At 44.7% G+C, this 26,166-nt stretch overlaps 2 protein-coding genes across 2 annotated transcripts; both read right to left on the minus strand.

Moving 5' to 3' along the window:
• Positions 1–415: 415 nt before the first annotated feature.
• Positions 416–8,149, minus strand: ATP5PO (ATP synthase peripheral stalk subunit OSCP). The gene is made up of 7 exons (XM_073584615.1): positions 7,997–8,149; positions 6,104–6,154; positions 2,953–3,063; positions 2,703–2,832; positions 2,278–2,390; positions 1,710–1,796; positions 416–583 (listed from the first exon to the last, which is right to left on the minus strand). The coding sequence occupies exons 1-7, from the start codon at positions 8,024–8,026 to the stop codon at positions 470–472; spliced, it is 636 nt and encodes a 211-aa protein (XP_073440716.1). The 5' UTR covers positions 8,027–8,149; the 3' UTR covers positions 416–469.
• A 5,006-nt stretch (positions 8,150–13,155) lies between these two features.
• Positions 13,156–20,017, minus strand: SMIM11 (small integral membrane protein 11). The gene is made up of 3 exons (XM_073584617.1): positions 19,812–20,017; positions 16,556–16,739; positions 13,156–13,331 (listed from the first exon to the last, which is right to left on the minus strand). Exons 1-2 carry the CDS (start codon positions 19,830–19,832, stop codon positions 16,557–16,559), a joined length of 204 nt encoding a protein of 67 aa, XP_073440718.1. The 5' UTR covers positions 19,833–20,017; the 3' UTR covers positions 13,156–13,331; position 16,556.
• Positions 20,018–26,166: the final 6,149 nt, after the last annotated feature.

The following is a 26,166-nucleotide window of genomic DNA, read 5'->3' on the forward strand; positions in this document are numbered from 1 at the left end:
CTCAGAGTACGGACTGATGTGTGGTCTTCGACGCAGGTTTCCTGATCTGGATTAAACAGTCTCATTGGCATATGAGGCGGCTGCGTTTTTGTCTGGAGACCCAATCCAGACTTCTCGGTCTGTGCTCAAACCGGCCTAATAAGAGTAAGAGATGTCAGTACTTTTACCACTTAGCAGGACAATGATGCAGTTTCTTCAGTTTATTTTGCAGCACGCTCTGGTCCCTCTACAGTGAGCCCCTTATGGTGGGCCAAAACAGTCTTTAATAATTAGAAATGTAACCTGTCCCCATCACACAGTTTAGACACACGCTGTGTATAATCAGTAGGATCTTCTCTGACAGCAGACAATGGAGGGGAGACTGCAGCGAGTCAATGGAACGGACATCTTCAGGAAAACACTCAGACACGAGAAGTTACACTCCGTAAAATGATTTATTCAGTTACTAGTGATCACCAAGAAAACACTTCTACACGGTATCTCTCATAACCTTGGTTAATTTCTGGATCTTGGTTTTTGTCGACATGTCAATATATTTGTCCCCAATGCTGACAACCATTCCTCCCAAGATTGAGGGGTCAGTCTAAAAAAAAAAAAAAAATGAAAGATTAGAAAAAGATAAGTTATCAGTGCATGATCATAGAAAGTTAATGGAAGATGTACTCAGGTTGTTATCTGCCCCACATCTTGTCCGATGTAAGTACAGATCACACTGCCATTCCCCATCTTACCCCATACACAGTCATTGATAGCTATGGCTCCATCATTTATGAGGCAACAGTGGAGGAAGACCTTGCAATCTGCAATTACATTGTTTCCAGAAGTCAATGATGCCTATATTATTCACCGGGAAATACCACAATGAAGGGTAAAAATGAGCGAATCGAATGGCAGGACCCTGGTTCAGCGACCAAGTCAGTTATTCATGGCCCTGAAAGCATTCGCGTCTCCTCTTTAGATTAGCCAGTTTGGCATGACACACAGATCAAGTTGGAACCAGCCCTACAAATCATTAGCAGAGCGGGACACACTGGCAGGTAAGAGGTGGTTCACAGGTTCCTGTCCAGCAGCCATGGATTACTGACCTGGACCAGGTTCTGCTATTTATTAGCTCATCTGTAATGAAAGGCTTTGTTCAAAGTTTGTGCGATTGCTGGAGGTCTGGACGGACCAGAAGAAGGCCATGTTCACACATTCCGTACATTGCCGTTTCAGAAACCTCATCCCTATCCCTCCAAGGGCCGTGACTGGTATTGCATTCGGTTTAAAGAGATTGTTCAGTGGAAAGTTATCTCCAATCAACAGGGTAGGTGATAACATGATTGATGGGTGACCGACAGATGGGACTTGTACCGATCTTAAAAAAAAAAACGGAGCAGCAGGTCAGACATCTGACTGACGCTCCATTGAATCTAAATGGGATTTCTAGACAAAGCCGAGTGCAGCACTCCGCAGCCCCATAAGGAATAAATGGAGCAGCAAGTGCACCTGCTACGTTCCCCTTGCTGCCCATCACTGACTTCAGTGGTCGGACCCCCCCCCCCCCCCCCATCAATCAACACCCAGCCTATTGATGACATGTATTCACTGGATGACCATTTTAATGAAGGCCAAGCTGCAAATCCAAAACCTTTTATCTCGTCTGATAATCTCCTGACAATCATGGAGTCTAATGAAGTGAAGAATAGCATCAATCATTAAACACCTACCTTGGTCTCCAGTTTCAAGGATTCTCCCTTTGCAAGGAAACCATTGAGGGCAGTCTTTAATTCAGTTAAGTTGGCTTCATCCAGAGGCTGAAAACAGATGTTTATGTGATCAGATTGATGGTTTATAGGGAAGACAAGTCATAGCACTGGACTGGAGTGGTCTGAGCACATGGCAGAGCCTACATTTTGCAGTACATCTTGTATAAATTCACGCTGCTGATGTGACGTCATTGCTGCAGCCAAAACAGACTAAAGCAGCGTTCAAAACCCCAGAGGGCAAGTACCTGACCTGTCTGTTATTTTACAACCAATGCTTAGAATCCACTTTTTCTGAAAGTGGAAAGTCTCTTGAGTGACAGATTTGGAGTAATTACTATGGGCAATTCTTTTAAGTATGCACGCCCTGCAACATCACATGGAAGTCCAGGCCACCTGACATTCGCATAATATATTTTCCCCCATGAACATATCCCAGCCCCCCGCAAGTAGAAAACATTTCAAAACTTCTTCTCTCCTCAAGAATGAGCTCTATACAACACGTGTGGTCAGCTGCAGACAGGACACTTACGGAGGCTGTGGTGACAGAACACAACACCTCTCCTCGGTGAGAACTCATGATTTTAACAAATGCGCCGATCACTTCCGGAGTGTAGCGCAGACGACCGTTCTCGGCCAGCAGATCTGTCAAGAAAAACAGTAGGTCAATGATAGCGATACTTGACATTAAAAGAAGTGTTCCCATCTGGACAGCTGATGGCCGGAATATTAACACCCCGGCCTCAGGATTTAGAGCTCCGTGACACTCTCCTTAACCCAGGATCTTCATCTCTCCATTTAGCTATTCTTTACAATGAGACTGATACTCACAATTCTGCTGGTTCCCTTCATCCAGAGAGCAGTGCCTCGTCCTCACAGCGGAGGGGACTCACTGCTTCCAGACTATTAAATAAAGGGCTGGGAGACATTAGCTGGTGCAGGAGGTTGGATACTCACTGACAAAGTTGGAGGTGATGGGAGAAAACTTCTCTCTAGTCAGTAGATCAGCGACCGTCTTCTGTTTCAGGTTGCGCTTGATGTGGGGGTTGGTGATGATGGTTGATAACTTTGGATCCTTAATAAGAGACTGGAAGAGAAAGTATCAGCATTATATATAATCATGTCCAGTAGAAGGAGGGATCCGCTAGGTCAGGTCTACACATTCAGCAAACCAGGCCTAGGGATGAGAGCCAGCAGCAACACTCACAGACACTCTGTTCAGCTCCTTCTCCACCTGGTCCAGTTTCTTCTCCTTGGAAGCGGCAGAGTAGAGAGCGGTGGCATAGCGGCCTTCCAGACCAAACACCTGGATGGGCGGCTGGAGAAAAAAAAAAAAAATGATTAGTTCAGAACGAAAAATAAAAACTCAAAATAAACTCTTCCTTCCCAATAATATCTGTTGACATGTAACATGAAATTAAGTCAAAGCCAATCCACATACATGTTGGCCTAAAAATCTTCACTGGTGAAGTCACTTTTATTCTTTTGTCTTGCTGTACCCACACACTTTTATAGAAAAATTCTTCAAAATAGCACACACTATTCATAAACTTCGTGCAAGTTCTATATTTTTTTTGGCAACTTTTTAAATAGCCAGAAGTCATCAATCGTTTAAAAAATGTCACGATTGTCTAATAAGGCATTAAATTGAAAATGTCTACTTTATCAGTTTCCTGACCGGGCGATTTTTCCTCCCCTTCTTCAAAGGCCCATAACGTTTTTAATTTTTCACAGACGTAAGAGGGCTTGTTTTTTTGAGGAACGAATTTTAGCTTTGAAGTGCACCAGTTTACCATTCAATGTACTGAAAAATGGGGGGGAAAAAAAATTCCAAAGTGCTGTGAAACTGACCCCCCAAAAAAACCCACAATAATTTTTGGTGCTTTATTTTTATAGCACGACAATTATAACAAGGTTTTATACATTTTTTTGTTTTATTAAGTGGTGAAAAAGATGGAAATTTGTAAAAAAAAAAAAAAAAATAATTATATAATATACACATACACACACAGGGGTTGGACAAAATAATGGAAACACCTAACATTTTGGCATCATAATCTTCGAACATGTTATAAACATGCAAACCATGACATATGGTAATGTTTTGTAGTTGATTATTTGTGTTATGTGATATGTGTATGTAAATTAACTGTTTGTTTTGCTGACTTGTAAGAACATTGATGAGAACCTGATACCAATGGCAGACCTCTCTGATTTTCAAAGAGGCCAAATTGTTGGTGCTCGTATGGCAGGCGCTAGTGTAACAGAAAGTGCCCGAATGCTTGGCGTGTCAAGAGGTGCTGTCTCCAAAGTAATGACTGCGTTTGAAAGAGAAGGAAAAACGTCCGCAGCAAAGCACAGGTCCGGCCGAAAGTCGAAGTTGACTGAGAGAGACCGTCGGACTCTAAAGCGAATTGTGAGAGAGGATCGCAAGACCACGGCTCCGAAAATCACTGCTGAGCTCAATGAACACCTACAGAACCCAGTTTCCACAAAAACTGTTCGTCGGTAGCTGCACAAATCTGGATTCCACGGAAGAGCTGCAATTCGAAAACCGCTGCTCTCAATGACAAATGTTTCCAAGCGTTTAGAGTGGTGTAGAAACCTCCAGAATTGGTCCCTCGAGCAGTGGAAACGTGATATTCTCAGACGAGTGTACGTTTGGAGACAGCCGAAAGAAGCATTCCATCCAGACTGCCTTCTCCCAACCGTAAAACATGGCGGAGGTTCTGTGATGATCTGGGGTGCTATTTCGTGGAGATCCGCCGGGCCAATGATATCCCTTCATGGAAGAATTAACAGCCGCGATTATTTAGGCATTTTGGGCGACCAAGTGCATCCTATGGTTCATGCACTGTTCCCGGAGGGGAACGCCATCTTTCAGGATGATAATGCACCAATTCATACAGCTAGAACCGTTAAAGCATGGCACGAGGAACATTGTAATGAAGTTGAGCATCTCATCTGGCCCCCACAATCCCCAGACCTCAACATTATTGAGCATTTATGGTCAATTTTAGAGATTCAAGTTAGGCCTGTTTCACACTTCCATTTTTGTGTCCGCCAAACGGATCCGTTTCCGTTTTTTTGACGGAAACTGATGCAAACGGATCCGTTTTTAAAAAAACGGATCCGTTTTTTTGACGGATCCGCGGTAACCACTAATGGAAGTCTATGGGACAAAAAAAACGGATCCTGCAAAAAAATGGCAGATCCGTTTTTTTACGGAAACCAACGGATTTTGACGGATTTGAAAAAACGGAAGTGTGAAACAGGCCTTAGACGTCGATGTCCACCGCCATCGTCGCTCAAAGAACTGGAGGGCGTTTTAACTGAAGAATGGGCTACAATTCCTTTGGAAACAATTCACACCTTGCATGAATCCATACCTCGGAGAATTGAGGCTGTAATCGCCGCAAAAGGTGGACCTACACCATATTAAACTAACTTTTGTTGATGTTTCCAGGTGTATTTTCCACTAACCAGAACATTTTCATTTTTACGTCGATGGAGCTGGGAGAGGACTTGATTTTTGCAATGCATTTCTCACATTTTTAATGATACCATTTTGGGGTAGATGCATTCTTTTGATCGCCTACATTCTTGCAATGTGACGGCAACAGAGAAAAAAAAGCAATTCTAGTTTACGATTTTTCTCTCTCATTGCAGTGTTTACTGATCGGGGTAATGGATTTTATATTTAAATAAATTAGACTTTTACAGATGTGGCCATGCCAAAAATATCTATATATTTGTTTAATTATTACTATTACGTCTTATGTTGAAAGGGGAAGGTGGTTTCCAGCTATATCACCGGTACAAGTGACCGGCCGGCCTTAGTCACACACTGCAGATTTAGTCAGTATTTGAAGCAAATAATTAAATATTTATCCTGTGTGTTGCCCTTACTAGAGTTGGGCAAAAAGATTCACAGGACCCAGGTCCAGCAATCACCGAGGCCTATGGGTCTCCATCTACCTGCCGGTATCACTGCCGCCCCTTCTGAGAAGCTGCGATGTCATGTGTGTCTCACTACAAATGTCACGCCGAGACTACCAAGTCAGAAGAGGGGCATGGGATGCCCACAAACAGGAGGAGGTTTGCAGGGCTTTGGTCCAGCAGCCACAGGACACCAACGTGACTGCCGGACCAGGGTCCTACAAATTTTTTTGCTCAAATTTGGTCACTGTGATGAAATCTCACCGTGGTAGGCAGTAAGTGGCCACCATGATCCCAGGAGTGAAGACTGAAAATTAGCGGTATAGCATGTTATCAGGTGCAAAACCTATTAATAACCCCCCCGCCACCGAAAAAAAAACCCTTCATAACAGAGAATGGAGGGATCACTGTAGACTTACCCTCACCAACTTGGCGACAGGTCTGGAGACGCTTGTGCTGAAGGAACGCACCTGGAATAGAAGACGCAGAGGAGAGTTGACGGATTTCATTACATCTGAGTATGTAGAAATGTAATAAACGTAAAACCTCTCTCTTAAGGGGGTTTTACACATAGCGATATCGCTAGCAATATCGCTAAAAGCATCACCGATTTGGTGACGCAGCAGCGATATCGCTAAGTGTGATACTTACCTCCGACCGGCTCCCCCGCTGTCCATCGCTGATCGCGCGAGATCGGCCGGCTCCATTTCTCGTCGTCAGCTTCCTGCTGGGGCTTCCTGCTGTGATGACGAGCGACGCGTGGAGGCGGGCAGGAGGACGTCTTCATCGCTGTGTGTGAAAGGTGAGTATTGTGCGCTGCGTCGCTGCTGCACCAATGTGAGGTCTGCCTGTGTGAAAGCTCACTAGCGATCATTTAGCGATGCACCAGCGATCCTGACCGGGTCGTATCACTGGTCGGATCGCTGGTGCATCGCTAAATGTAAAAGGGCCTTTACCCATCCATAGGCTTCACCCACTTAATCCGAACATGACCACTTTAACAGATTAGAAGGAGAGATTTCATTGTTCCAGAATCTCTCTAAATATCCCCCCCATACAAAACGGTGGTAACAAAAAGCGCCCCCCTCACTCAATGAATTGAAGAGGATGTGTGTGAGGGTAGTCTTACTGAAAAGCAGTATTTTCTGTGGGGCTGTGAACTTCAAGGTGAGCGAGCGCTTCAGTGGCCTTAATGTGTGTCAATGGCCGCCTTATTGCGATGTAGTAAGACACTGACTACAACTGATAGATCTTGTGGAGATTTCTGAACTGTGCGGATGAGGAGAAGGGGCGGCGTCAGTGAAGGCACCGAGGACGGCTGCGAAGAGGTGCACATAATGTGGACGGGTCGGTTTACATAATGATAACCCAATGGCAGGTTCCCTATAAGAAAACATTCACAAATGAAAGATTGTCAGCAAGCCTGCATCGAGCTTTGCCTCAAATTTCTGTGCAATCATTACGAAGGCTGGTCTGATCGATGGGTGTCTCCAGAGCCAGGACCCCCCAATCATCACTCAGAGAAAGGGCCGGAACTATTGCTCAAGCCATGCGATCGATCGTACACCACTCTCCTCCTGCCATAGGTGTCTAATCTATAGTGTTAAGACACCCCCCCCCCAACTTATTAAAAAAAATTTTAAGAAGTTTAGCTCCTCTTTAAGAAACAATTCAGTGACAGTGGATCCAGGCTCTAAGTCCTGTAATGGCATATACGTCCTTAACAGCCACTTATCCCCCGGGGAGCGGAGGGCAATGTGTAAATATATAGTTACCAGAGAGCATGTAACAATCACATCGCACAGCCGTCATGAGGGGCATACACATCACGGAGCAGGTCAGTGTGCGGAGCGGGCTCAGCAGCCGGGCCCGCTGCACACAGGGCGGACGTTGGCTGTATCACACAGACGGCAGCGGTTGGTGCTAGAGCCGACATTAATCCCTTAGATTCTGGCACTGATGCTCAGTGATCGCCGGGGGGGTTCGGCGTCATTACATGGCGCCTACAGGTTATCGTGGCGGCTAGGGGCCGGTGAAGACCCCACTGCAGCCATGTGTGTTCTCCTGGGTGAGTCCGGCTGCAGAGGGAACATATTTGGCCGCATCAGTAAAAGTCTTATCCAGATATAAAGTTTCCCCCCCCCCAAAAAAAAATGGAAACATCAAACATTACTTAGTGACACCGCACAGATGGCCTCATGTATACAGCACATAGACAAGCTGAGCACCGACAGGAATGGCAGTCCTACAGGGCCACCCTCGCCCACACACAGCAGCCATCTTCTCCTCCTGTCCCTCATCATCACTTTTACCTTCAAGGAGATCCTGCCCGCCGCTGCCATCTTCTCCTCCGGCCGCTGTCTAGGTCAAAGCGGCACCTCCCACGAGCCAGAGAACGTCAAGCGCGGTGACGTAAAATATGGCAATAATGAAAGAAGCGCGCATTGACTTCCGGGTAATGTAGTGAGGGGGGAGGAGAGGTCACTCACAACGCATGCGCACAACGCTGCCAAAGCTGGCTGCGACGCGCATGCGTAATCCAAAACCATCTAGTGTTACGCGCTATACATTATTATTATGAGTGAGTGTAGCTGCAGAGTGGACCGGAATCACGTGACTCGGGAAATTTGCTGATTTTTTTCCTTCCCTTCTTCTAAGACCCATCACTTTTTCTTCCACCCAGCTGTACGCACAACACGGTTTCTTTTTGTGAGCCGAGTTTAATTTTTTTGACTGATGCCGTTCATTTTACCGTATAATGCAGCAAAAACGGAAAAAAAATTAATGAAAAAGAAAAAAACCCGCAATTCCGAGATTTTTTTTTTTTAAATGGCGTTTTTTTATTGTGCCGTAAAAATGACCCTGTAATATGCCGCAACAGGACAGTACGACTGCGGCGACGTCACACTGGCTTAGTTATCTTTGAGTTTGTAATCATTTATTTTTTGTTTATGTTTTTAATTACTTAAATTATTTTCATTATTTTTTTTATTTTATTTTTGAATGATTTATTTTTATTATTTTTTTATCGTTTAGGTTTTTAAAATTATTTTTGAAATAATTTATTGTTATTTTTTTTAAATTATTTTAAAGGCTCAAAGGATTCTGAACGTTGTAAAAAAAAAAAAAAATAGTTTCTCCATTTTCTGAGATCCATAAAGGGACCCTGTCAGTAGGAGTGTGCACAGTAACCTACAGGCAGTGTCAGGTCGGCGCCGTTATACTGATTAGGCCGGAGTCACACTACAGCGAGATACGGCCGAGTCTCGCAGGTTAAAACCAAGCTCTGGCACCGGCACTCCGGAGCGCAGCGTGCAGCTCCATGTATTGCTGGGCGGCTGCACGCTCCGCTCCGGAGTGCCGGCGCCAGAGCTTGGTTTTAACCTGCGAGACTCGGCCGTATCTCGCTGTGGTGTGATCCCGGCCTTACACTGATACCTGGCGTTGAAATCTGTCTTGTGGTTCTTGTGTAATCTTTATTTTCAGCTTTGGGTTAATGAGATTCTCGTGCCCCAGGGCAGACCGTGGTGGGGTCTTCAAGTGGTGCTCCGATTATATATTCATATTGCAGCCTGCTGACAGGTCACTGATCCCTCAAAATTCAAGGTGCTCAAAACCACATTCAAAAAGTTTATTAACCCTTCAGGTGCTTCACAAAAATTGAAGCAATGTGGAAGGAAAAAAATGAACATTTAACTTTTTTCACAAAAAAATTTACTTCAAACACAATTTTTTAGGAGAAAATGAACCACAATATTTGTTGTGAAATTACTCCTGAGTACGCCGATACCCCATGTGTGGAGGAAGACCACCGTTTGGGCGTACGGCAGGGCTCGGAAGGGAAGGAGCGCCGTTTCATGTTTTGAATGCAAAATTGGCTGGAATCGAGATCGGACGCCATGTCGCGTTTGGAGAGCCCCTGATGTGCCTAAACAGTGGAAACCCCACAAGTGATACCATTTCAGAAACTAGACCCCTCAACTTATCTAGATGTGTGGTGAGCATCTTGAACCCCCAGGTGCTTCACAGAAGTTTATATCAGAGCTAAGAAAATTTAAAAAAACCCCACATTTTTCCTTCAAAGTGTTTCTTTTAACCCAAAATTTTTCTCAAAGGTAACAGGAGAATATGGACCCCAGAATTTGTTGTGCAATTTCTCCTGAGTATGCCAATATCCCATGTGTGGGTGAAAACTACCTCTGAGGCACAGTACAAAGCTCAAAAGGGAAGGAGCGCCATATTACAGTGCAGATTTTACTGTCATGGTTTGCAGGTGCCATGACCCACTGGGAGAGCCCCTGAGGTGTCAAAGCAGTAGAACGCCCCATAGGTGACCCCATTTTACAGGATGTAGTGATCATATTGACATTACAGGTGTGCCACAGAATTTGATACCGTTGGGCAGTGAAAAAAAAAAATTACATTTTTACCACAAAAAAATTGTTTTAGCCACAGTTTTAACATTTTCAAACAAGAAGTGGGTAAAATTAGCACCAAAATTTGTTCCACAATTTCTGTTGAATATAGAAATACCCCACATGTGACTGTACAGTACTGCTTTTCCACACGGAGTCTCGGTGAGGATGGAGCGCTATTTCATAGAATCATAGAATCGTAGAGTTGGAAGGGACTTCCTGGACCATCTGGTCCAACCCCCTGCTCAAAGCAGGATTCGCTAAATCATCCCAGACAGATGTCTGTCCAGCCTCTGTTTGAAGACTTCCATTGAAGGAGAACTCACCACTTCTCATGGCAGCCTGCTCCACTCATTTGACTCCTGGAGGGCAGATTTTCCTAGAATAGTTTGCAGACTCCATATATGCTTAAGTGCTAGAGAGCAGAATCCCATCCCCCAAGTGACCCCATTTTGGAAATTATACCCCTACCAAATGTGAACACTAAAGGTGGTTTAGGCACACTGGGGCTCAGAAGGGAGGAAGACATTTGGATTTTGGGAGTGCAGAATTTCTTTTTGGAGGCAATGAGCTATTTTGCTTTTCCAGAGCCTTTGTAATACCAGTAACGTGGAAGTCTCCTATATTTATGTTAACACTTACGGACCTGAGTGGCGACTTGATTTTTTTGTGGACTGAGTTGAAGTTTTTATTGAGAACATTTTACATAACGTTTGGGATCTCATTTATCCTGCGCTCTATGCTGAGCATCTAGTTTGGGGTTTCCATCTAACTCTCCGAGCTACATGACAGATGAAACCCCCGAGGGGATCCATACCCTATAGTGAGGCAGCAGAGTTACTCTGGACTCCGTCTGGCCTCTGTTCAGCGTTGTCCTTCATTTCAGAGGTGCACAAAACTATGGTGGACCGCGTTTTTATGCATGCCTAAAAAGACGGACACCGCCGGATCACAGGTCCTATGGTGTTCACAGTGCCTCCATCTGCCTCATTATAGGGAATCTTCCGCCGGCAGTTCTGTCTGAATCACGTATTTCAGAGATTTACACGGAAACCCCGATGCAAGTGCTCAGTGTAGAGCGCAGGATAAATGTGCGCCGAGCCTTACTGCAATCTTTTGTTTTCGCATCACCATATTTTGAGAGCTATAACTTTTCCATATTTTGGCCCACAGAGTCATGTGATGGCTTGTTTTTTTGTGTGAAAAGTTGACTTTTTGTATTGGTACCATTTTCGGGCACATGACATTTTTTATCACTTTCTATTCCAATTTTTGAAAAAATCTACAAGAAGCTAAAGAAGTAAAAAGCAAATGTGCGTTTAAATAACACAGAGTTCTTAGTAATATGATTTTTTATCAAAAATAGCATGAAAGCCATTTCACCGTCACCAAGGTGACCCTGATCGAGACGGCCCTACATTGTCTAATATTAACCTTGTTCATTCTGCCTTGTGGAGACAGAATGAACAAAAACCAGCAATTCAGGAATTGTTTTCTTCTTTTTTTCTCCATTCTGTGTGTGGTAAAATTGATAAGGCAGCTTTATTCTTCGGGTCACTACGATTACAGTAATACCTCATTTATATCTTTTTTAATGTTTTGGCATTTTTACACTATAAAAACTTTTATAGAAAAAATAATTATTTTTGCATCGCTTTATTCTGAGAGCTATAACTTTTTTCCGTTGATGAAGATGTATGTCGGCTCGTTTTTTGCGGGACTAGATGGCGTTTTCAGTGATACTATTTTTATTTACGTTCGTCTTTTTGATCGCGTTTTATTCCACTTTTTCCAAGCGGTATGATGATAAAGCATTGCTTGCTATGTTTTCTGTGTTTCTTTTTTTACGGCGTTCGCTGAAGGGGTTAATTAGTGTGACACTTTTATAGATTGGATTGTTCCGGATGCGGCGATACCAAACATGTACATTTTTTGTTTATTTTTTTATTTTATTTTTTACATAAAATGTGTATTTAGGAGTGGATTTTTATTACTATTATTATTTTGTTGTTTTTTTTGTTGTTGATTTTTAATATTTTTTTTAACTTTTTTTACCTAGTCCCTTTATGGGACTTTCACTTTTTTTTCACTTTGATTGAAGGTATAATGCACTGCAATGCACTAGCATTGCAGTGCATTATACCTATACTGAAAGCTTCTGACACCATGCTGTGAGCATGGTCTCAGAAGCTTTGACAGCAGTTTTATTTTTTTACGCCATTTACTTTATGAGCATTTAAATAATTTTATATTATATATTGGAATTTTAGGGATAAGCCGATAATATATTTATTTTTCAAATTTTGTCAATCTTTTATTTTTTTTTTTTGGATGGACAAATGAGGGCTGAGTCAAAAGTTTTGTGTTTTTTTTTTTTAATTAACTTTTTTTATTTTCACTTTGTTTTTTAGTCCTGCAATTGCTCTCGCCTGCAGTGTACTGCAATATTTCACTATTCCAGTATATATAGACAATATTATGGTCTCCTATGGCCAAAATGTCAGTAACCAGTCTTTTATAGTTCCTCATCTGCCATGGCAGCCCATTGACAAGCCCCAACAATCTTACTGATGTGATGTAGTCGACCCGATGATTGAAACCCCTGACAATTAGTTGCTATTGCCAGTTGAAACCTCTAGATTGGAAGTGCACTGGGGCGTGTCACTTGGAAGAAGCAGCTTAAGTGCACTGACACACCCCAGTGCACTTCCAAGCTCATTTACATATGACTTCTACATTAGATTTCTCACTGCTTTTAGTCTAGACTCTGGATTTTGAGACTTCCTGGATTATCAGATGCCAGATTAATGGCACTACATAGAGTGGCAGGTAAAAGTTTGGGCACCCCTGGTTAAAATTACTGTTATTGTGAACAGTTAAACAAGTCGAAGATGAAATGATCTCTAAAAAGGCCTAAAGTTACAGATGACACATTTCCTTTGTGGCATTTATGGCAGTCCCTCCTTTTAAGTAGTGTTTGATTTCCACCATTCAGATGGATTCTTGTTCACAGAAAATCATCATCATCGAGTCATTAATATCAGACGGACAAGTGGTTAAAAAAAAACAGTTCTGTAAACATTTATTACTGTACTATTATTATGTACAAAATGGCATTGAAAAATCTGACACATAAAGTAATAATTTATAAAGCGTCCTAAAATTCTTTATTACGTCTCTTCCTTCCAGAGAGAAAAAAAAGAACTTGCTTCATCCTTTACAGACACATAACCTGCAAAGGAAAAGAAAGAAATGAGTTATTGGGATTTTTTTAATATATGAGGTTGAAAATTTTCCACACTCAAGTTAATTTGGAACCTTCTCTTGCGGACTCCATCTTATCAGCAGGTCACTCTCTTCCTGGTCTCTACTGTGTTATCCCCGGTCTCTGCTTTGTCCCCCCTGGTCTCTGCTTTGTCCCCCCTGGTCTCCGCTGTGTCGCCCCTGGTCTCCGCTGTGTTTCGCCCGGTCTCCACTGTGTCCCCCCAATCTCTGCTTTTCCCCCTCTAGTCTTCTCTGTGCCGCCCCGGTCTCCGCTGTGTGCCGCCCCGGTCTCCGCTGTGTGGCCCCTGGTCTCCGCTGTGTCCCCCCGGTCTCTGCTGTGTCCCCCCGGTCTCCGCTGGGTCCCCCAGGTCTCCGCTGGGTCCCCCCGGTCTCCGCTGGGTCCCCCCCGGTCTCCGCTGTGTCCCCCCCGGTCTCCGCAGCGCAGGTTTGAACTTGTTAACGCTGTGTGGCCCCTGGTCTCCGCTGTGTCCCCCCGGTCTCCGCTGTGCCCCCCCCCCGGTCTCCGCTGTGTCCCCCCCGGTCTCCGCTGTGCAGGTTTGAACTTGTTAACGCTGTGTGGCCCCTGGTCTCCGCTGTGTCCCCCAGGAGGTCTCCGCTGTGTCCCCCCCCCAGTCTCTGCTGTGTCCCCCCCAGTCTCCGCTGTGCAGGTTTGAACTTGTTAACGCTGTGTGGCCCCTGGTGTCCGCTGTGTCCCCCCGGTCTCCGCTGTGTCCCCCCCGGTCTTCGCTGTGTCCCCCCCGGTCTCCGCTGCGCAGGTTTGAACTTGTTAATGCTGTGTGGCCCCTGGTCTCCGCTGTGTCCCCCCGGTCTCCGCTGTGTCCCCCCCGGTCTCCGCTGTGCAGGTTTGAACTTGTTAATGCTGTGTGGCCCCTGGTCTCCGCTGTGTCCCCCCGGTCTCCGCTGTGTCCCCCCCGGTCTTCGCTGTGTCCCCCCCGGTCTCCGCTGCGCAGGTTTGAACTTGTTAATGCTGTGTGGCCCCTGGTCTCCACTGTGTCCCCCCGGTCTCCGCTGTGTCCCCCCCGGTCTTCGCTGTGTCCCCCCCGGTCTCCGCTGCGCAGGTTTGAACTTGTTAATGCTGTGTGGCCCCTGGTCTCCGCTGTGTCCCCCCGGTCTCCGCTGTGTCCCCCCCGGTCTCCGCTGTGCAGATTTGAACTTGTTAATGCTGTGTGGCCCCTGGTCTCCGCTGTGTCCCCCCGGTCTCCGCTGTGTCCCCCCCGGTCTTCGCTGTGTCCCCCCCGGTCTCCGCTGCGCAGGTTTGAACTTGTTAATGCTGTGTGGCCCCTGGTCTCCGCTGTGTCCCCCCGGTCTCCGCTGTGTCCCCCCCGGTCTCCGCTGTGCAGGTTTGAACTTGTTAATGCTGTGTGGCCCCTGGTCTCCGCTGTGTCCCCCCGGTCTCTGCTGTGTCCCCCCAGTCTCCGCTGTGTCCCCCAGGTCTCCGCTGTGTCCCCCCGGTCTCCGCTGTGTCCCCCCCGGTCTCCGCTGCGCAGGTTTGAACTTGTTAACGCTGTGTGGCCTCTGGTCTCCGCTGTGTCCCCCCAGTCTCCGCTGTGTCCCCCCTGGTCTCCGCTGTGTCCCCCCTGGTCTCCGCTGTGTCCCCCCCGGTCTCCGCTGCGCAGGTTTGAACTTGTTAAGTCAGTTCATTTGTGACTGCGATGCGAGAAACAATGGCCGCCACACTAGTGATTTGCACATAAGAGCAGTGGGCAGTGATTCTTTTTTTTCTGTTGTCTGTGGTTGCATCTGGTGCCAATATTTATCGGACACTGTGTGTACAGTATGGAGAAGGTGTTTGGTGGCGAAGAAGTGTGTATGAATGGAAGGAGAAGTTCAAGGAAGGTCACACAAGTGGCAGCCATGAAGAAGGAGCCCAACACCTGTCCACGTCTGATGACGAAATTGAGCCACGTGAACGTGAACTGACCCTGTTGGACAGTGAGTGACTGTATTATGTCTCATGAAGGTAGCCCTGTAGAGTCAGGTCTGCTGAAGAAGGGCATTCGTGGCATGTAGATACGCGTAAAATATTTTTTAATGAGGGAAAATGAATGTTTGTTGTCGGAGAGGTGGCAAGTGCTCACTATGGTATATAACACAGCTGACACCTACGGTGTGTGGTGCGGGCTCAGCTCCTGAGCTTGCTCCATATGTCGGCAAGTGATTAAATAGCATTTCTTCTAAAACATGGAGCATCTATATCAGAACATTAGGTCTTGTGTTCCCGGGGTGCATTGCTTAGTACCTATTAATAATGGAGAAAGGAAAAATAACTGGAGAACTAGCGACAGAGTCATGGGTGCCCAAAGTTCATTAATGCACATGGGAAGCCAAGGCTATCCTGTCTGGTCCTATCCCATCACATCTACTGTAACACATATTTCTAAAAAAATGTGTTGCTGGTATATGTTAGGATTCCAAACAGACACAGGTTGCTGTTTAAAAGCGCCGTGTAGCCACAGATCGGACAGAGGCCTAAGAAGACTGCTCTGAAAGGTTCTACAATGGGCACGTGAGCCTCAGAAATGGACCATGAAGCAATGGAAGAAGGCGGCCTGGTCTGGAATATCACATTTTGTTACATCATAAGGACTTTAGGGTGCGTGTGCATCAATTACCTGGGGAAGCGATGACCCCCCGAATGCACTAGAATGAAGAAGACATGACGGAGGGGGCAGAGTAATGATCTGGGCAATGTTCTGATGGGAAATCGTGGGTCCTAGACTAACGTGGATGTGACATGTCTCACTGCGGAAAAGGTTTGGGACTAATAGAGAAGTTCAGGTGATGATTTAGTTTCCAAATTCCTCAAATCTCAATCTGATCGATCTTCTGTGGGATGTGCTGCAAAAACAAGTCTGATCAATGGAGGCCGTACCATGCAACTTCCAAGAATTACTGGACCTGCTGCTGCTGTCTTGGTGCCAGATCGCACAGAACACCTTTGGAGATCTTGTGAAGTCCATACCTGGGTGGGTCAGGCTGTTTTTGTCAGCGTAAATGGAAACTACATAATGTTCGATATCATGAAAAATGTGCAGTGCACCACAGGATAAGTGGCATCAATCTTATGCCAACTTTTTAGGGCGTCTGCAATGTGGAAGTCAGAGGTTCTTTTCTGACCCTAGACAGCTACGACACAGATGATGCGTAACACTTCATCATGTAAACATTTACCTCAGTCATCCTTCTTATCAGTTTCTTCCTTCTCCGCCTCCTTCCTCAGTTTCTCTTCTCGCTCCCGCTTTAGTTTGGCTTCAATTTTTTTACTTTGGTAAATCTTTACACCAGCGAAAGCCAAGCACAACAGCAAAGTCTTCGCTGCTAAAATATACATGAGCAGCGGGAAGTTATCCAGCGCCTGGAACCAGAAAATGATAGACACTGCGAATTGGCGACAGCCGACATTTACAGCCCCTTCTTCAACTAACTGAGGGTCCCGAATAGTTGATCTATGGTGGGCAGATTAAATGTCGCGCTGTGACTGTTCATGATTAGGAAAAGAGGCCCTGAACCATCCCTAGGACTGGGGCCCTAACTATCCCTGCTCCCAAAGATACCTCTAAAGGTGAGGAGGTTTGGGCCACTAGCCTTAGTAACATAGCAACATACAGTAGTTTTGAAGGCTGAAGGAAGACCTTATGTCCATCTAGTTCAGCCTATTTTTAGTGCAGCTGTTCTGCATTGTTGATCCTGGGGAAGGCAAAAAACCCACAGAGTAGAAACCAATTTTCTCCATAGGGAAAAAAATTCCTTCCCCTAAGCTGGGTCAACCATCTACCTATAATATTCTGTTATTCGTGACCTTCTATACTGTTACTCACAAGAAAAGCATCCATTCCTTTCTTACATTCATTCAGTGAGTTGGCCATCACCACTTCCTCAGGAAGAGAATTCCAGAGCCTCACTGCTCTTACCGTGAAGAACCCTCTTCTATGCTGGTGCAGAATTTGTCTTTCCTCCAAACGAAGAGAATGCCCCCTTGTTCTTGTCACAGTCCTTGGTACAAACAGTTCATTGGAGAGATCTCTGTATTGCCCTCTGATATACTTGTACATATATATTAGGTCTCCCCTAAGTCTTCTCTTTTCTAGAGTAAATAGACCTAATTTTGATAACCTTTCTGGGTATTGTAGTGAACCAACTCCATTTATCATTTTAGTAGCCCGCCTTTGAACCCTTTCAAGTTCAGTAATGTCTTTCTTGAGCACCGGCGTCCAAAATTGCACACAATACTCCAAGTGTGGTCTGACGAGTGATTTGTACAGAAGGAGAATTATGTTTTCATCTCGTGTCCCCAGACCTGTTGCATTGTTATTGCCTAAGCTGTCCCCTCCACCTCCCGAGGAAGTATGGGAATGAAATGCTAGTGTATCAACACGTAAGACAGACGGATAACATGAAGCACCAAACCTACAAACACTCGCCAAAAATAGGGAGGTATATAGGGAAGCATAGGAATGTACCAACCACATGGGAATACATCAATGAGGAGAGCATACACCCAAAAACAGCACGCAGTAATCTCTAGTATCAACAACGATCTCCATTCCTCACAGCATCTCCAAGGAGCTAGGAAGCAAAGCTTTCACTTGCAAGGAAGAGAAGGTCTGGTCAGGTTCTATAGGGAGAGGAAATGACCAGAACAGAAGCAGCTGCAATGGAGCTGTATGTTTCTGACCAGCACAGAAAGAGTTGTTAACCTCTTCAGCACCAAAGTAAACCAAATCTATTTAATATGGGACACAAACACACAGGCTAAATGGAATATATGTGATTCACAATATGTAAAGATTTTCTAACCCCAAATCTCAAGGAGGATGTGACACACTTGTGACATTAAACCTTCAACACCTGTAGTGGTTGTCATAACCCACATGTCCATGTGGATGAAATCAGGTGAAAAAAAAAAAAATTGGTCAAGTTAGATTTTTCAGGGGGGTGTGGGGTTTAGTTATTTTTTTGTAGGTTATGTCTGACATTTATTTTGAGATTACGGACCACGATGTCCACCTGTTGAGTCTGGGTCAAGAGACCTGCAGCCGGTCAGGACATTGAAGTCTGTAGTTGGACTGTGAATGTTAGAAATGTGAAGCCGGCCTCTGGTTATTGAATTTTTTTTCTTTACACCATTTTTTTAGTATATACTAGGCACGAACGGATCAATTTGTGGGACTCTCGTCAAGCGTCCAGGTCAGTGGTACCTCGTGGCTGGATGGAAGACCTTCAGTTCTCTTATCTTCCGGCGTTCCCGGAAGTTAATTCGATTTGTCAGAGATGACGTGACGTTATTTGTGCGACGCGAAGCACAGACAACATCGGACCAGCCCGGGCTGATCAATAGTCGTGCTAGAGACGCCGGAAGGAAAGAGATTCACGGCCGGCAAGGTACCACTGACCTGAGTCCCACCTATCGAACCGCTCCTCTCTATTATATATGACATTTTGAGTGCTTTTATTGTATTTTTTTAGGGAGATACACTAACTATGACATGCTAGAAAAAAAAGGTAAAAGTCCATCCGGAAACTTTATAAATATGGGAATTGTGCTTGCGCCATTTACAAATTCAAAGTATCAGCCGCTGAGTGACGCGTCGTCCATACGGGGTCACATCCACAGAACCATAGGACTGTCCCGGGGATGATGCTTGGCGACTGCAACACGTTACACGTCCCGGCCATTGTTTACTATGCATGGTGACAAGTGACGGGTGCGGATCATGACAAGATTATATATGACCGTCACTCTGTCCATTTTTACTCTTGAAATGTTCCTTTTTTATGTTGAGGGAATAAAACCCATGAGATTAATGAATTGCTTTACTCCAGTGAGAGCCGGTCTGGTTCCTAGTGACAGATTGTACCCCAAATTTCACATACTATCACCATTTTTTCACTGTGAACGCTAGAGGTCGCTCGTACCGGCCGACAACTTGTCTCCAGCTCTGGCGTCATTTTCCCGAGTCTATCGCTACAGAATGGTCTTCAGAAAAATGGCCGACATGCCACACTCCGTACTGCAGACATTTCTCAGATCGTTTCTACTATTCAGGTTTTTACTTTTTTGATGTGATGATGACCGCAGTAGAGTCACGGAGTGAGGAGTGTGGTGGGCATGAAGCAGAATAATAGAATATGGCTGGATTGTACACTGCAGACACCTGCAGCTGCTGCAGAAGACTAGGAGGCCTTGCCTGCAGGTAAGGGGATGAATTGTGTCTGTATTGCTGCATGCATAATGCAAGGTACTGATGTAGCAGAGCTGACTTCGTCTCTTTGGGAATGCATTGTTTATATACATTAGCTTTTCCAGCAGTCCTATGTAAGACTGCAGAAAAGGAGTTGTGCTAAATGTCAAACTCAGCTCTGTTACATCTCCATAGCCCAAAAAAATAAGATCTGTCCCCATTAGTAATGATTGATCAATTATTACCTTCCAATTGAAATCCGGCATTGTGCTCTGTCAGTGCGGGGTCAGCAGCGCAGAGTGGGGTCTGTACTGGTTTCTGGCAGGAGGAGGGCTGTATATACTGGGACTGTGCTCACTACTGGGAGGAGCTGGTTTCATTCTGGAAGTTTCAGGCCTTGCGGTGGATTGACAGGCACAGCAGATGCTGTCGCCCTATAGAGGGGCCGCCGGGCGGTTATACGGACCACGCGACAGCTGGCGTCACGGATAACGTGGTTTGCACGCTAATGACCGGGCCAATTTTTACGATTCTGACCACTGTCCTTTTATGAGGTCATAACTCTGGAACGCTTCCATGGATCCCGGTGATTCTGACTTTGTTTTCTCGTGACATATTGTACTTCATGTTAGTGGTAAAATTTCATTCATGTAACTTGCGTTTATTTGTGAAAAAAAAGGAAATTTGGCGAAAATTTAGAAAATTTTGCAATTTTCCAACTTTGAATTTTTATGCCCTTAAATCACAGCGATACGGCACACAAAAAACTTAATAAGTAACATTTCCCACATGTTTACTTTACATCAGCACAATTTGGGAACCAACATTTTTTTTTGTTAGGAAGTTATAAGGGTTAAAAGTTGACCAGTGATTTCTCATTTTACAACACCATTTTATTTTTAGGACCACATCACATTTGTAGTCACTTTGAGGGGTCTATATGATAGAAAATACCCAAAAGTGACACCATTCTAAAAACTGCACCCCTTAAGGTGCTCAAAACCACATTCAAGAAGTTTATTAACCCTTCAGGTGCTTCACAGGAATTTTTTGAATGTTTAAAAAAAAAGTGAACATTTAACTTTTTTTCACAAAGAAAATACTTCAGGTTCAATTTTTTTTATTTTACCAAGGGTAACAGGAGAAATTGGACTGGAAGAGTTATTGTGCAGTTTGTCCTGAGTACGCTGATACCTGATATATGGGGGGAACCACTGTTTCGGCGCATGGCAGAGCTCAGAAGGGAAGGAACGCCGTTTGACTTTTTCACTGCAAAATTGGCTGGAATTCAGATCGGACGCCATGTCACGTTTGGAGAGCCCCTGATGTACCTAAACAGTGGAAACCCCCACAAGTGACCCGATTTTGGAAACTAGACCCCCCAAGGAACTTATCTAGATATGTGGTGGGCACTTTGAACCTCTAAGGGCTTCACATAAGTTTATACATACTGCCGTACAATCAAAAAATAATTTTTTTTTCCACAAAAATGAGCTTTTCACCCCCAATTTTTATTTTCCCAAGGGTAACAGGACCCCAAAAGTTATTGTGAAATTTGTCCTGAGTAGGCTGATACCCCATATACAGGGCCGGCGTTAGGGGCAGGCAGACCAGGCAGCTGCCTAGGGCCCCCTCTCCCCCAGGGGCCCCCAGCTAGCAGCACATCACACAGCTGCTATAGGGCCCCTTGAAGCAGGGGGCCCGCTTTCCCCCAGTGCCGACTCCCCCCGCCGCCGCATTGAACTATACCGGCGACTGCCAGTACAGTTCAAAGCAATAATGGAGGAGAGAGCGTCAACAAACGCTCCCTCTCCCATCATTCCCCGCTCTGCCACTGACACAGCGGGTGCGCGATGACATCATCGCACTCTCACTGTGTGCCGGCAGAGCAGGAGACAGGAGCAGCCAGCAGCGCGGGCACAAGGAGAAGGTGAGAATATTTTTTTGTTTTTTTTTTAATATATCAGTGTGAGTACTGGACTGTGGGGCCATTCTGGGGGGGAGCGGCTATATGCTATGCTGGGCTATACTCTGTGCTGGGCTATATACTATGGTGGCATTGGTGGGCTTTATACCATGCTGGGCTGTATACTGTGCTGGGCTATATACTATTGTGGCATTGGTGGGCTATATACCATGCTGGGCTATAAACTATGGTGGGCTGTATACCATGCTGGGCTATAAACTATGGTGGGCTGTATACTATGCTGGGCTATATACCATGCTGGGCTGTATACTGTGCTGGGCTGTATACCATGCTGGACTGTATACTATGGTGGGCTATATACCATGCTGGGCTGTATACTATGGTGGGCTATATACTATGCTGGGCTATCTACAATGCTGGGCTGTATACTGTGCTGGGCTATATACCATGCTGGGCTGTATACTGTGCTGGGCTATATACCATGCTGGGCTGTATACTGTGCTAGGCTGTATACTGTGCTGGGCTATATACTATGCTGGGCTGTATACTATGCTCGGCTGTATACTATGCTGGGCTATATACTGTGCTGGGCTATATACTGTGCTGGGCTCTATACTGTGCTGGGCTCTATACTATGCTAGGCTGTATACTGTGCTGGGCTGTATACTATGCTGGGCTCTATACTATGCTGGGCTCTATACTGTGCTGGCCTATATACTATGCTGGGCTGTATACTATGCTGGGCTCTATACTATGCTGGGCTCTATACTGTGCTGGCCTATATACTATGCTGGGCTGTATACTGTGCTGGGCTGTATACTATGCTGGGCTGTATACTGTGCTGGGCTATATACCATGTGGTGCTGGGCTATATACCATGATGGGCTATATACCATGTGCTGGGCTACATACCATGCTGGGCTATATACCATGGTGGGCTGTGCTATATACCATGTGGTACTGTGCTATATACCATGGTGGGCTGTTCTATATACCATGGTGGTGCTGTGCTTTATAGTATGCAGCTGAGTTATATACCAAGGGGGTACATTTTACATTATATTCTATGGGGAGGTGGGCAGTATTTTATTCTATTTGGGGCTACATTATATTCTATGGGGGGCTGTATTATATTTATTATATTCTATGGGCGGTGATTGCATCATACTCTATGAGGGGGCTACATTATACCATATGAGGAGGCTACATTGTATTCTATGGGGGGCGGCATTATCTGTGGGGGCTAGATTATATTGTATGGGGGCTTTATTATATTCTATGGGGGCTGCATTATACTATATGAGAAGGGCTACATTATACTATATAAGGGGCTGCATTATACTCTATGAGGGGGTTGCCATATATTCTATGGAGGGGCTGCATTATATTCTATGGGGGGTTACATTATATTCTGTGGAATAGCTGCATTATACTCTGAGGGGTAGCTGCATTATGCTCTAAGGGGTGGCTGCATTATACTATAAGAGGGGGGGCTGCATTATATTCTATGGGGATTACATTATATTGTATGGCGGGGCTGCATTATACTCTGTGGGGTGGCTGCATTATGCTCTATGTGGGCTGAATTATACTGTATTGAGGACTATGGGGAATACATTATATGATGAACTATGGTGTGCATTATACTATGGGAAGTGAATTGTACTACATGGATGACTATGGCGGTGCATTATACTATATGGAGCACTATGAGGAGTGTATTATACTATATGGTGGACTGAGCAGTGTATTTTAATATATGGAGGACTATGGGGAGTGTATTATACTATATGGAGAACTAAGTGTATTTTAATGGAGGGCTATGAGGAGTGTATTATACTATATTGAGGACTATGGGGAGTGTATTATACTATATGGAGGACTGAGGAGTGTATTATACTATATGGAGGACTATGGAGTACATTATATTATATGGAGGACTATAGGGAGTGTATTATAAAATATGGAGGACTATGGGGAGTGAATTATGCAATATGGAGAACTGTGGAGTTTATTATACTATATGGAGGACTATGGGGCAGATTATATTATATGGAGGACTATGGGGTGTAAACTGTAGATGTGCTGCTGATAACATGATACTGTATGGTGATTTGTTAGTGATCCATTAGTGATTGTTCTGTCCCCATCATTCTTTCTCAGACGGTGGAAAGAGGCCGGGAAACAAGTGTTGAACGACTTCAATATTGTCGATCACACTCATTTAGCGGCCTGAACTCAGCGCATATAAATACAACCGAAATGCTTCTGTGTGATGTCCAATATGTTAGCTTTTGGGGCCCCATTTTAATCTTTGCCTAGGGCCCCACTTTGCCTAAAACCGGCCCTGCCCATATATGGTGGTAAAACACTATTTGGGCGCATGGCAGAGCTCAGAAGGGAAGCAGCGCCATTTGATTGTTTTGGCTGGAATTGAGATCGGACGAAACCCCCCAATTCTAACTCCAACCCTAGCCCTAACGGGAAAATGGAAATAAATACATTTTTTTAATTTTATTATTTTTCCCTAACTAAGGGGGTGATAACGGGGGGTTTCATTTACTATTTATGGCGGTTTTTATTTTTGGCAGCTGTTAATCTGTCACATATTTCCCTGTTCACTCACCAAAATAGCAAATCTACATAAAGGGGCACCTTTTAGGAACATTTTTATTTTACTTAAATTCATGTATTTTGGTCTAAAAATCTTTCTTGCAATTGGGTTTCATTAAAAATATTGCATCGTTTGACTTTTAGGCCATGTTCACACGGTGCGTTTTTTTTCTGCAGGCAAAATCCGCTCTCTTGGCTGTAAAGGAGCTGCTTAGTTTTTATAGTCTCTTGTGCATGATGATAAAGTTTACTGCCCCCCCCCCCCCCCCAAAGAAAAAAAAAAATCATGATGCAACTTCCTTAGGTTTTTGCATAAAAAACGCAGCAAAACCCGGGTACCTGCGTTCTTTTTTGCTGCACTTTTGCACTCATTCATTGCTTTCTATGGGTGGAAAAACCGCTGATAGAAGCGATACGCTTGCAGCTTGCAAAAGGCAGCAGTTTTCCAAATCAGTCAGAAAGAAAAAACATTTGTGCAAAAGTGCAACGGGTGAACAGAGCCTAAAACACAACTCAAAATTGCATTAAAAAAAAGCAGCTAAAATGCAAAGTGTTACAGTCTCTGTTTCCTTGCACATTATAGTTTGATGTGATCCGAGGTCATAAATCAGCTTGGAGGTGAGAAAAAATAACAGAAAAGAGACACAAACTCTCCCACCAGTCTGTCATACTGAGCTCACTGACAGATTCTCAGTAAACTCAATCTGTAGCCAGTGATAGACAATACAAACCCAATTGTAAAAATATTTTTTAGCTCCAAATACATGTACGCAAGGAATAAAAAAAATATATATATATATTGTCTGTAAAAAGGGAACTACTCCGCTTCTAATCAACTTTTAAGATGTGGAGAGAGAAGAGGAAGGACAGAAGGGCAAAAGTTCCAAATATACAAAAGAAATGAGGTTTGCTCCAATATTTATAACTTTTCTTGCCCTGTTTTCTGGCGTAAAGAGGAGACTGAATCCTGGACTTACCGGACTAATCTGCAAAAACGATGGTTGTTGTTCACTGACAGTCGGCAGAGATATTAAAAACGGCAACTGATTGAAAAGTTAAAAAAGTTCGTATTAGAAATCGGCTCAGACTTTCATTTTTATATTATATATATATATTTTTTTTTATCTTTTAGCCCCTACTCCAGGCACAGCCATGACCACAGAGCACGAGATCCAGTTTTGGCTGCTGTTACTCGCCTATGTCCTATCCAGGCGGAAGAGGCGGAAAAGAGAGACGGTCCGGAACTACTGGGTGCACCCGCTGACCAGCCAACGATTTTCCAAAGGACAGTTTCACCTCCGATACGGAGATTTACGAAAATCCCCCAAAAGGTTTTTTGATTATTTTAAAATGTCCATAGGAACATTTGATGAACTCCTGAAGCATTTGCGGCCCGCGCTCATCAGGAGCGACACGAAGATGCGACTGGCGATATCCCCGGAGGAGCGGCTTTGTGTGACTATTAGGTATGTTGTATCCTAAGAAATTTTCTTCCAGGATGTTAAAAGCATGGCTCTTTCCTCCAGAAACAGCGCCACCCCTGTCTGCAGGTTGTGTGTGGTATTGCAGCTCAGCTCCTTCTAAGTGACTATTGTCGAGCTGCCATAACGCACAACCTGACATTGCTGTTGGGAGAAAGCAACTATGTTGTTTATATCATTTATTACCAAAGAGTCCCAGAAGTCCCAGAATATGGCGCTTATGTCTCGAGTCAGATTTTCATCTAGGAAGACGGTCTCCGATAATAAGAGAAAATAAGTTAAAGGGGTTTTTCCAGTTTCATAAAACTCCTGTCCTTGTGGCTGCAACATTTAAAAAAACAAAAAAAAACCCTGTGCCTTACTCACCCTGCCGGGTCCAACGCTGAGCTTCCGTTGTCTGTTATTGTCTGCAGCGCTGACGTCATATCAACAGCTCTGCAGCCAATCACTGAGCTCATCGAGTTGACAGCAGCAGCCGCTAAGAGACGCTGAGATCAGTGACTGGCTGCAGCGCTGCAGACACCAGGTGTATTGGCAGAGATTCAGTTCTGGACCCAGGGAGGGTGAGAAAAGCTTTTT

The sequence above is a fragment of the Dendrobates tinctorius genome, unplaced genomic scaffold, assembly GCF_039654945.1.
Source record: "Dendrobates tinctorius isolate UK_male_01 unplaced genomic scaffold, ASM3965494v1 ptg000084l, whole genome shotgun sequence".
Classification (NCBI taxonomy): domain Eukaryota; kingdom Metazoa; phylum Chordata; class Amphibia; order Anura; family Dendrobatidae; genus Dendrobates; species Dendrobates tinctorius.

Bases quoted from the DNA above. Each gene is read 5' to 3' on its own strand.
- SMIM11 (XM_073584617.1), bottom strand. From the start codon at position 19,832: ATGCCGGATTTCAATTGGAAG. The intron at 16,740-19,811 runs GTAATAATTGAT...TTCTGGTTCCAG, and splicing joins TGCCGGATTTCAATTGGAAG to GCGCTGGATAACTTCCCGCT.
- ATP5PO (XM_073584615.1), bottom strand. From the start codon at position 8,026: ATGGCAGCGGCGGGCAGGATCTCCTTGAAG. The intron at 3,064-6,103 runs GTAAGTCTACAG...TTTTTTCTCCAG, and splicing joins CTGTCGCCAAGTTGGTGAGG to CCGCCCATCCAGGTGTTTGG. The intron at 2,391-2,702 runs GTGAGTATCCAA...TTTTCTTGACAG, and splicing joins CATCACCTCCAACTTTGTCA to ATCTGCTGGCCGAGAACGGT.